Below are 10,257 nucleotides of genomic sequence, written 5' to 3'. Positions count from 1 at the left end.
GCCACCATTTTCCTTTAGCAGATCCCTGTTTCACCTCAGATCTACACATCCCCATTTTCCCCCAGCAATCCACATTTTCCCTCAGCACATCCCCATTTTCCCTCAGCACATCTCCTGTCCTTCACCCCTCCATGTTCCTGTCCCTCTCCCCTCCATGTTCCTCTTTCTCTCCCCTCCACGTTCCTGTCCTTCTCCCCTCCATGTTCCTCTTTCTCTCCCCTCCACGTTCCTGTCCCTCTCCCCTCCATGTTCCTCTCCCTCACCCCTCCATGTCCCTGTCCCTTTCCCCTCCATGTCCCTGTCCCTCACCCCTCCATATTCCTGACCCTTCCATATTCCTCTCCCCTCCATGTTCCTCTCCCTCTCCCCACCATGTCTCTGTACCTCTCCCCGCCATGTTCCTCTCCCCGCCATGTTCCTCTCCCCACCACGTTCCTCTCCCCACCACGTTCCTCTCCCCACCATGTTCCTCTCCCCACCACGTTGCTCTCCCCACCACGTTCCTCTCCCTCTCCCCACCATGGCCCTGTCCCTCTCCCCACCATGTTCCTCTCCCCACCACATTCCTCTCCCTCTCCCCGCCATGTCCCTGTCCCTCTCCCTGCCATGTCCCTGTCCCTCTCCCCACCACGTTGCTCTCCCCACCATGTCCCTGTCCCTCTCCCCACCACGTTGCTCTCCCCACCACATTCCTCTCCCTCTCCCCGCCATGTCCCTGTCCCTCTCCCCGCCATGTCCCTGTCCCTCTCCCCGCCATTACCGGCGCTCCCACACCGGTTTATTGTTTGTCACAAACTGTGGCAGGTCGGAAGGGCTGTGTGGGCGGCTGTGGCTCCCTCCCTGCCTGTGCCTCGCTGCTCCCCGGCCGCAGGTGCTGCCCCCCACCCTGCCGGCCAGGGGCTGGGGGGGGTGGAACAGAATGAAAAAAAGCTCTTTTTAAGGTTTTTTTGAGGCCAAGATATTGATCTTGGCTTTCTGAGCAGTGCAGGCCATGGGGCTGCATCACAGTGAGGGGAGAATGCAGCTCCTCAAGAGCCCAAAGTGCCCCACCAGGGTCACACCAGGATTTTAAGTGGGAAAAAGGGTAAAAGTGGCTTTGAGCTCTGCAGAGCCTGATCAGGACAAGCACACACCACTCCTGCTCCTCCTGCTGCTGGTGTGCCCATCCAGGAGCACACAGGGACACCATGAAGGGACACCACAGAGGACATCACAGAGGGACATCACACAGGGACATCAAACAGGGACACTGTGGTCCCTCTCCCCACTGCCCCCTCCATAACATGAGGGCTGCAGAAAGGGGCTAAAAAGGAAAAAAATCCCTTTTCTCACTGCAAACCACAATTCCAGGGGTCCAATTAAAGCAGCCAAAAGAAAAAAAAAACAAAAAAAACCAAACCAAAACAAAAAAGTATTTGGCTTATTACTATTGAAATGATCCTGCAGGCTCAGCTGCAGCCCCTGCCATCGTTGGGGTCCCACCCCAGACCCCCCATTCTCATCCTCTCCTGCCATCGTTGGAGTCCCACCCCAGACCCCCCATTCTCATCCTCTCCTGCCATCATTGGGGTCCCACCCCTGGACCCCCCATTCTCATCATCCCCTGCCATCATTGGGGTCCCACCCCTGGACCCCCCATTCTCATCATCCCCTGCCATCGTTGGGGTCCCACCCCAGACCCCCCATTCTCACCATCCCCTGCCATCGTTGGGGTCCCACCCCAGACCCCCCATTCTCACCATCCCCTGCCATTGTTGGGGTCCCACCATGACTGCCTGTGCTCGACTTCCTGGCAAGCAGAGTGACCCAAACCCCCACTGGTCTGACCCACGGCAGAGCCTCTTGAGCACCATCCTCTCGCCACTAAAAATAGATCTGAACAGTTAAAAAAAAAACATCATCCCAACAACAAAAACGCAACAGACAAAAAAGGTGAACAATGTCTGCTTGACCATCAAAGAGCAACCACAGTCATTTCAAGGCAGGAACACCTGAGAAGAGGACTTTCAGATGGTGTTTTCTCTTTCTGCAGCAGATGGGCTCAGTTTTCTCTGAAACAGATGAAATATCCCCCTGCCCAAGGTAAAGGTATGAGGAGCTCCAGCACTGGCAGCTGCCCCACTTCTGGGCTTGGCGGGGCTGGAAAGGAGCCCAGGGATCAATGGGTCAGAAGAAACGACTCATTTTCCTTTTGAACTTGTTACCTGCTTGTTTCTTACTTGTGCAGAACGAGGCGGAACTCGTGGGCTGAAACCTGAGTGCTCACCCCAACACTCATCCGAGCACTGGGCGATTCATTGCAGGAGTGGGCTGTGCTGTCGAGGCTCCCTGGGCTGAGTTTGGGTGAGCAACGTGCTGAGGGTCTCTGGACCTCTCCCCTCCAGTCCACAGCTCTGTAGGACACCTTACCCAATTGTTAAAAACCCGCTGAATTTCCGTGATCATAAACAATGAGATCTGCTGCAAAGAAAAGCTGTTGGCATCAAACGCTCTGCTCTGCCAGCAGAGGCGGGTTTGCAGAACTCACTATCAAAGCAGAGATGGAAAATGGGGTATTTTGAAGCTGTTGCATGAGGAGTGTCATGCACAGAGATCAGCCCATACGTTGGACACGCTGCACGTGAACGTTTTTAGCTGGTGCCACTGGAAACTTCTTCAGCAGCACCTTAAGGTAAATTCATGCCATTTGCTGCTTAGAGCAATCCTTGGCCAAGCTCACTCACCACATAAAAGACATTTAAAATACTTCATTTGACCTCAATGCCTTTGGACAAGGGCCTGGAGTGACAGGACAAGGGAGAATGGCTACAAACTGACAGAGGGCAGGCAGGGGTAGATTGGATGTTGGGAAGGAATTCTTCCCTGTGAGAGTGGTGAGGCCCTGGCACAGGTTGCCCAGACAAGCTGTGGATGCCCCACACCTGGAAGTGTTCAAGGCCAGGTTGGACAGGGCTTGGAACAACCAGGTCTGGTAGAAGTTGTCCCTGCCCATGACAAAGAATTTCCAGTTTACATTTGTTGAATTATAGAATAGGAGAACAGTTGGGGTTGGAAGGGACCTTAAAGCTCATCTCATTCCAACTCCCTGCCCAGGGGTTGTGTCCCTCCAGACCCAGAGACACTGCTTCAGATGGGCCTGGATCCTCTGACACCATCCATGTATTCATGGCAGGCAGTTTTCCACCTTTTTCTTTACCCTCCTGTTCTACAGCCAAAATGACTCTTCTGCACAGACCAAGGATAAAGGAAAGATAAAAATAAACCGTTTCCCTCCAGATCTGTTTTCTTGGAGCCATGAGAGTGGGAAACTGCTTTTCTCTCTTGGCTTGGCCTTACTGGAGGATCTGCTGGCTGAGCTGGAATGGCTTTAGGGTGGAAGGAGATGTGGACAACCCCACAGCTCCTGGTCAGAGGATGGTCTGCAGCTCCCCCACCCAGGGCATCCCTCCTCACCTCCCTCTCCATCTAACAGCACTTTCTCATTTTCAAACGAGCTGAGAGAACCACTGAAACACCGAGTCGTGCTGGGGACTCTTTCTTTGCCTCACTTCTCTCTGCACTCTGCCTGTCCAGCGTGTAATGGAAATTTTACCACAGCCGCTCGATGAGCAAACAGGAAGCCAGCAGAGAGCGTGGCAGCTCAGTGTGGCCCGGCTCGGCTCAGCAGGGTGACAAGGAAGGCCATAAAAGCCAGCAGGGAGGTGACAGGGGGGAGGAGAGCGAGCCAGAGGGGCCAGGGCTGGCAGCAGAGCAGGGGAACTGGTCCTGGGCTCACAGGTAAGGCAGGCACTGCCCTGCACCTTCTTCTATCCCTTCTGCAAGAGATTCCTTATTATTTTGGGGAGTAATTTCCACTGTCGTGCTTGGGGCCAACTGTGAGGATTCTGCCACTACTTTATTCCCTGTCCCAAACTTACTCAAACTTCGCCTTGCTCAGAGAAACTAATTCTATTTGGATATTTCCTCTTCTTTTTCATCTTTGCAAGCCTATAATACAAAGCTTAAAACTCCCCAGAGCCACACAGAATTCCAGGGGAGGTACTGGAGAAGGTAAAGCTGGGCTGAGGTTCCACAGTCCCCTTGCTCCTGCCAGAAAGATTTTAATTCGTTTTGCTCCAAGCAAAATCCAGAGTCACTCCAGTGAATAGTCTTGGTGCTGAGGGGGGTACCCAGATCTGCATCTGGCAAGAAATCCAGAAAGGGGCCGAAAATGGATCACAGTTTTCCTTCCTCTGTGTCTTTTGCTGACAGTTTTCCAGGCTGTCTCACTCCTTGCATGGAGCTTGTCAGTGCCAAACTGGGAAAACCCTTCCCTTTGATTTTGTACTTGGTTCTCTCATTTTGATTGATGAGCTTTTAACATTCATTTTTCCATACAACTCCCTGAAAGGAGGTTGTAGCCAGGTGGGGGTTGGTCTCTTCTTCCAGGAAGCAAGTGAGAGATGAGAAGGAACAACCTCAGATTATGCTTGGCAAGGTTTAGCTTGAATATTATGGAAAATTTCTCCACCAAAACTGTTGTCCAGCATTGGAAGAGGCTGCCCAGGGCAGTGGTGGGATCACCATCCCTGAAAGAATTTAAAAGAATTGTGGATGTGGCCTCTCAGGACACGGTTAAATGGTGGGCTTGGCAGTGCTGGGGGCACAATTGGACTCTGATCTCAGAGGGCTCTCCAACCCCAACAGTTCTGTGATTCCACGATTCCATGGAAGCCTGCAGGGCAATGTGAGGGGGATTGGGTAGGTCCCACAGGCAACCTCACCATAAAACCAGAGCCAAGGGGATGATTCTCTGCTGTCTCCTCCAAATTCCTCAGAGACTGGGAGGTCTGGGCAAGTTCACAGCGTGAGGCTCAGAGCACGTGGCAGGGGGTTCAGCAGCTGCCTCAGCGAGGGGCACCTCGAGGACTGTCTAACCTGAGAATGGTGAAACATCAGGGTCAATCTCAGGTTCGTCAGCCCATGAGATGCCTTCTCCAGAGCAAGACAGGCAGCGCCGGCCCCGTGGCTGCTCCCTCCACCCAGCACACGTGGAAGCACAACGGGGAAGCACCAGAGCATCCTCTGCACCCTGGCACAGCTGTCTGTGAGGATGGGGAAGGACCAGGGAGTGTCAGGCCCCAAGGAGCAAAGGGAGGAAAGTGGCTGGCAAATCCCAGAAGCTGCTGGAAGTTTGGCCACACGTTAGTGCCAAAGCTGTCACAGTTGGCAACACAGCAGCTTCCACGTGCGAGTTGCTGTTCATGAGACAGAAAGCTCCAAGTATTAAAAATGCCTAATTGGGAACCTCTCTGACTCCCACCAGGATCTGTGTCTCTGTGCACCAGCGAGCACAGCACAGGGGTGAGTTTGGCATCCCTGAAAGTATCATTAACACGTCGCTCCTCACACTCCTGACAAGAGGAAGAGACAGTGACAGCCCTAAAAGTGACGATAATGAATCCCCAGGCAGCACACGGGGCCTGTCAGCACTGAATGTGTCAGTAATTTATGAAGGCAGCAGAAAAAAATAGGGGGGTTTTAATTTTCCAAGTTGAGCTTCCTAAATAAAACACGAGTACAGGATGCACTTGTTGGAATCAGTCTTTCCTACAATTAAATGACTAATCCTAAAGATAAATGGTCTAAAGTGTTACCAGCCCCAGTGCAGGCCACAGGGTAAAGGATGAGCTGAGCTGTCTCCCTCTGTGTCTGCTCCCAGTGCAGGAGCAGCAATCCCTGCCCAGAACCACTGGCTTTTGAGCCTGGGTGGTCCCTACAGCCCCCCCAGGTGATGCCAGGAAGGGGAACACCAGCACCCACCAAGTCCTGGCCTGACTCCAGGGAAATTCTAAACCATTCCAGCAGCCCCATGAGCAGATGGGCAGCACAGGGAAGGCAGCTCTGCTCCCCTGCACTGGGCTCCAGTCACTGGTGGAGCCAGTTCCTTCTCCTCCTGGGATTTTGGGGGCCTCATTTGCCCTCAGGCCCCAGCAGGATGGAGGATGCCCTTGGAGCTCCAGTCAGGGCCCCTGACAGGACAGCAGGGCCAGGCTCAGCCCCAGTGTGGGGGTGGCACAGGGTCAGGCATGGGGAGAAGCAGGCTCAGGTGGAGCACTGGAAATGACAGCTGATGTCAATGATTCAGTGAAGAAAAGGACTTACAAAGCTCACAAAGCCAGCAGAAAGCAGCTGCTCCCCCTCCTTCCCTTCCAGGGCTTGCTCTGAGGCTGCTGGGAGTTATTCTGCAGCTGGGGGGGCACAGGGGAGCCCCCAACTTGTGACATCCGCAGACCCCCTGAGCCCTTTCCTGTGACCCTCAGAACACAGCAGAGCCCTTGTTTCTCGGGTGGCTCCTGCCATGGAGGAGGATGGGGGGGTTCTTGCCATTCATTCAGGTTCCACTTAATGTAGGTTAGTTTGTTTTTTTCCCCTTCTCTTGAAATGTTTGTTCCCAATGGGGGGAATTTAATTTTAGAGACAGCAGAGCTTCTGCAAAGCAAAGTGATTTCTGAGCTCCAAGGGCCAAGTGATGGAGGCTCCATCAGGGAGGGAGGGAAAGGCAAATGAACCCCTCGTGTAGTTCCCTCAGTTCCGGGGTGCTTCCCAAGGTGTGTGTCTGTGCTGGGATCAGGTTAGAGAAGAACGTGCCTTTGTGCTGTGCTGAAGATGTGCTTCAGTTGTGCTTCAGAGGAGAATTTCGCTCCTGCAGTGAAGTTTTCGGCTCTGTGACAGCCGGAGAGGGAGCACCGGGAGGAGCCGGGGCTGCCTTTCCCAAACAACCGCGAACGAGCCATCGGGAAAACTTTCCCTGCGGCATAAAATGCTGCAGAGCTCAGGGCCGGGTGTGCCCGGCGTGCCCCTCTGCCCTGGGCACACGTGGCCCCGAGGGGACCAAGGGGCTCCACAGGGGCGTCCGTGGCCCGAGTGCCAGACAAGACATCCTGGCGCAATGTGGGAGTGGGGGGCTCAGCCAGCGGGTCCTGCCGCACCCCCAGTGGCCCCTGTCACACACAGAGGGTCTGCCATGCACATATATATATAGACACACATTCCCCACCCGCCTTCCACCCCCCCGGGCTCCCTCTCTCCTCCTGAACATCCCCACTCCCTTTACACACACAGAAACACCCCTCAAACCACTTGTGCGCGCCTTCATCCACACCCCTGCACACCCCACACACCTCTACGGCCCCCCAAACACTCACCCCGCTCACCTCATGCACCCCCAGACTCACTCGCCCATGAACCCCTGTGTTCCCCTCCCAGCCGCCCCCCTGTCCCCACCCCACATACTCCACCCCCTGGGCTCTCAGCCCCACGCACCCCCGTGTACCCACAAGTGCTCCCCCAGACTCTCGACCCCTCCACCCCGTATCCCCGTGTTCCCCCGACTGTCCCCCCGACTGTCCCCGCGTTCAGCACCGCGGACAGATCCCGGCCCCGCTCCCATCACGTGGCTCCCACCGCCCCTATATTATAGCGCGGGGCGCGGAGCGGCGCGTCCTGCGGGAGGAGAGGAGCGGAGCGGAGAACAGCGGTGAGACACGCACCGGGGATGTCCGGTCCCGGGGAGGGGGGTCCCAGCCCCGAGGGTGTCCGGTCCCGGGGAGAGGAGGGTCCCATCCCAGGATGGAGGAGGGCGGAGTGCCCCATCACGGGGGGTCCCAGGTCCTGGGGGGCGTCCCCTCACATCTGCTGCCGATGTCCCATGACCGAGGAGCAGGATTGTCCCGTCCCCAGGTGGGGAGTCCCAGCCCACGTAGGGATTCTGTCCCCAGAAGATTCCTGTCCCAGGGATGGGCCGTGGGGTTCCCATCGGCGGGGATGGGGGTCCTGTCCCGGGGGGCTCCATCCCCAGGGCATCTCATCCATGAGGCGGGGGTAACCCATGGGGTGAAGCCCCTCGAGTGACTCCTGACCGCAGCAGGGGGATGTGGGGGTCCGGGGTGTGGGGGGCGTTGCTCTTGCAGGCATCTGGCCCCGGAGCGGCTGCGATGCGGGTCAGGATGATTTCGGCTGCCTCCGTCCTCGTCCTGCTCTTCCTGCCCTCGGAGACCTGCTCACCCCTGCAGTGGCCCCGGGGTCCATCCCGCAGGCTGACCCTGGCCCCCCAGCCCACCTGGGAGCCCTGGATGGCGGCCCCGCGACCCCCGGTCCCTGCCGCCCATCCCCTGCCCCAAAGACTGTGCCAGCTCCATGGGGCAGAGCCCTCCCCGGCGCTCCGAGCCCCGCGGGCGCTGCAGAGCGGCAGGAGACGAGACGGCAAACCCAACTCGTTGGATCTCACCTTCCACCTCCTGCGCGAGTTCCTGGAGATGTCCCGGGAGGAGAGACTGGCCCAGAAGGCACTCAGCAATAAGCTCCTGCTGCAGAGTATAGGAAAATGAGGGAGGGTCGTTGAAGGGGCGAAAATGAAGGAGACCGACCCCACCACAAGATGCCACGGGAGAGCAGAGAACGGGGGGATGCCAGGGCTGCAGTCGTGCCCAGGGAGCCCCCACCCTGCCTGGCAGGGTCCCTGTCACTGCGTCCCGCGTGTCACTGTTGTGCATTAAAGTCACCCTCGTATCTGCCCTGCTGCTGTGCTTTTGTGCATTCTCCACCCCTGCCATGAACCTGTCACCACCTGTGGACCCAAACCAGGTCTCCCCAAAAACACTGGAGCAATCCCAGATGCATCCCTGGGTGAAAAGCAACAGTGTAAAGAGCTCTGAGTGATGCAGCTTGTGCCTCTATCCTGGGAGCTGCACCCCAACACCCAGCCAGGGTTTCTCCTCCTCCAGTATCCCTGTGAATGGCTGAGAGCTGCTGCTTCCTGGCTTGGCAGCAAGTCTGCACCTTTCCGTGTCACAGCTGAGGATTTGGGACAAGGTTTAGTGAAACCTGAGCTTGGCAGCACTCAGAGGAAGATGAGCATCCCTGTAAAAGTATCAGCAGCAAGAGCATTGCAGCCCCCAAGGGGTCCTGGTCCCCTCACTCCCCAGGCTGTGTCCTCTCTGGGACATGGACCCCTCCATGGGCTCAATCTCCCTCTTGCAATCACTGCCCTGTGCTTGGAGTGGCCATTCCCCCCAAGGCTGTGTGGGGTCTGCTGCTGGGCATGACGGGGCTGAACGGGATTTGGGAGGGTTCCCAGGCACTGACTGTCACTGTGGAAGGAGGAAATGTGTCCCAGGCCCCTCTGCAAACCAAGGACAGCTCGACATCCCCTCCCCATGGCCAGCTCGGCCATCCCAGCCCTGGCTGACTTTCTGGGGTGGGCACAGGGATGGACAGGATCTCTGGCACCCTGGGGATTTTGGAGAGAGGACAGTGAGGGAGCAGAGACTTGTAGGATTAGGACAGAAATCACAATAAGGATCAGACCATGCCCAGACAGGAGCACAGGGAAGGGGGGAGGAGGAGCACATGCTCAAGTTGGGCAGCTTGGACTTGGCTTTGTGACACCAACCTGGCCTGACCCTGCACCCCACACTTGCTTCTCCAGAGGGGCTGCTCTGCCCCAGCAGCTTTTTCCCTCTGTCCATCAGCACCTTTTCCAACTGAGGCCACAGCAGCTCAAGGCCCACGAGTGCAACATTGGCTGGACTGCTCCAGCATCCTCCACCCTCTGCACTTCCTTAGCCCTTCTGGGCCAAACTTTGCTCCCACAGTCCCCAAGAGCACAGTATCACACAATGGAATGGGTTGCAAGGAACCTTAAAGCTCACTCATTCCAACTCCCTGCCCATGGAACCTTCCACCAGACCAGGTTCCTGCAAGCCCCATCCAGCCAGACAACCCCCAAGCACAGACAGGATTATTGTTTGCTCACCTCCATCAAATGTGGAACTCACCTTTCCCAAATGAACAACCCCAGGGAGGCTGTGCAGGTCAGAACAGCTGCTGATGCCTCTGCACCAGGGGCAGTCCTGCATTCACCACAGGCCTGGGTGGCAGGATAGGTCAGTGCTGCTTTGGCTCCCACCTTGGCTTGGATCAGCCTTTTGCACCTTCAGCACATCTTCCACTCATCTTTGCTTCAGTCTCTCTGCTGGCAACATCAGGAGCAAAACCAGTGTCCAAGAGCCTGAGCTTCTCCAGAAAAGGGTTATTTTTACTTCAGACACTCAGACATCCTCTGTCTCCTTCCCTAGCCCTGATCATTTCCCACCACCTTGACAACTCCAACCTGCACTTACACCCCAAATATCTGCCAGGCTCTGGCACCACATGAAGATCTTTGGCCTTCAAGGCTCAAAGCCAGCCAGGGCCCCATGCCAGGTGCAGGAGGGG

At 56.4% G+C, this 10,257-nt stretch overlaps 1 protein-coding gene across 1 annotated transcript; it reads left to right on the top strand.

Moving 5' to 3' along the window:
- Positions 1–7,512: 7,512 nt before the first annotated feature.
- LOC139680413 (corticoliberin-like) lies at positions 7,513–8,505 on the top strand. The gene is made up of 2 exons (XM_071572987.1): positions 7,513–7,519; positions 7,953–8,505. The coding sequence occupies exon 2, from the start codon at positions 7,977–7,979 to the stop codon at positions 8,367–8,369; it is 393 nt and encodes a 130-aa protein (XP_071429088.1). The 5' UTR covers positions 7,513–7,519; positions 7,953–7,976; the 3' UTR covers positions 8,370–8,505.
- The last annotated feature ends 1,752 nt before the right edge of the window (positions 8,506–10,257 follow it).

The sequence above is a fragment of the Pithys albifrons genome, chromosome 18 (assembly GCF_047495875.1).
Source record: "Pithys albifrons albifrons isolate INPA30051 chromosome 18, PitAlb_v1, whole genome shotgun sequence".
NCBI lineage: Eukaryota > Metazoa > Chordata > Aves > Passeriformes > Thamnophilidae > Pithys > Pithys albifrons.
This window is presented reverse-complemented; position numbering and strand designations above follow the sequence as displayed.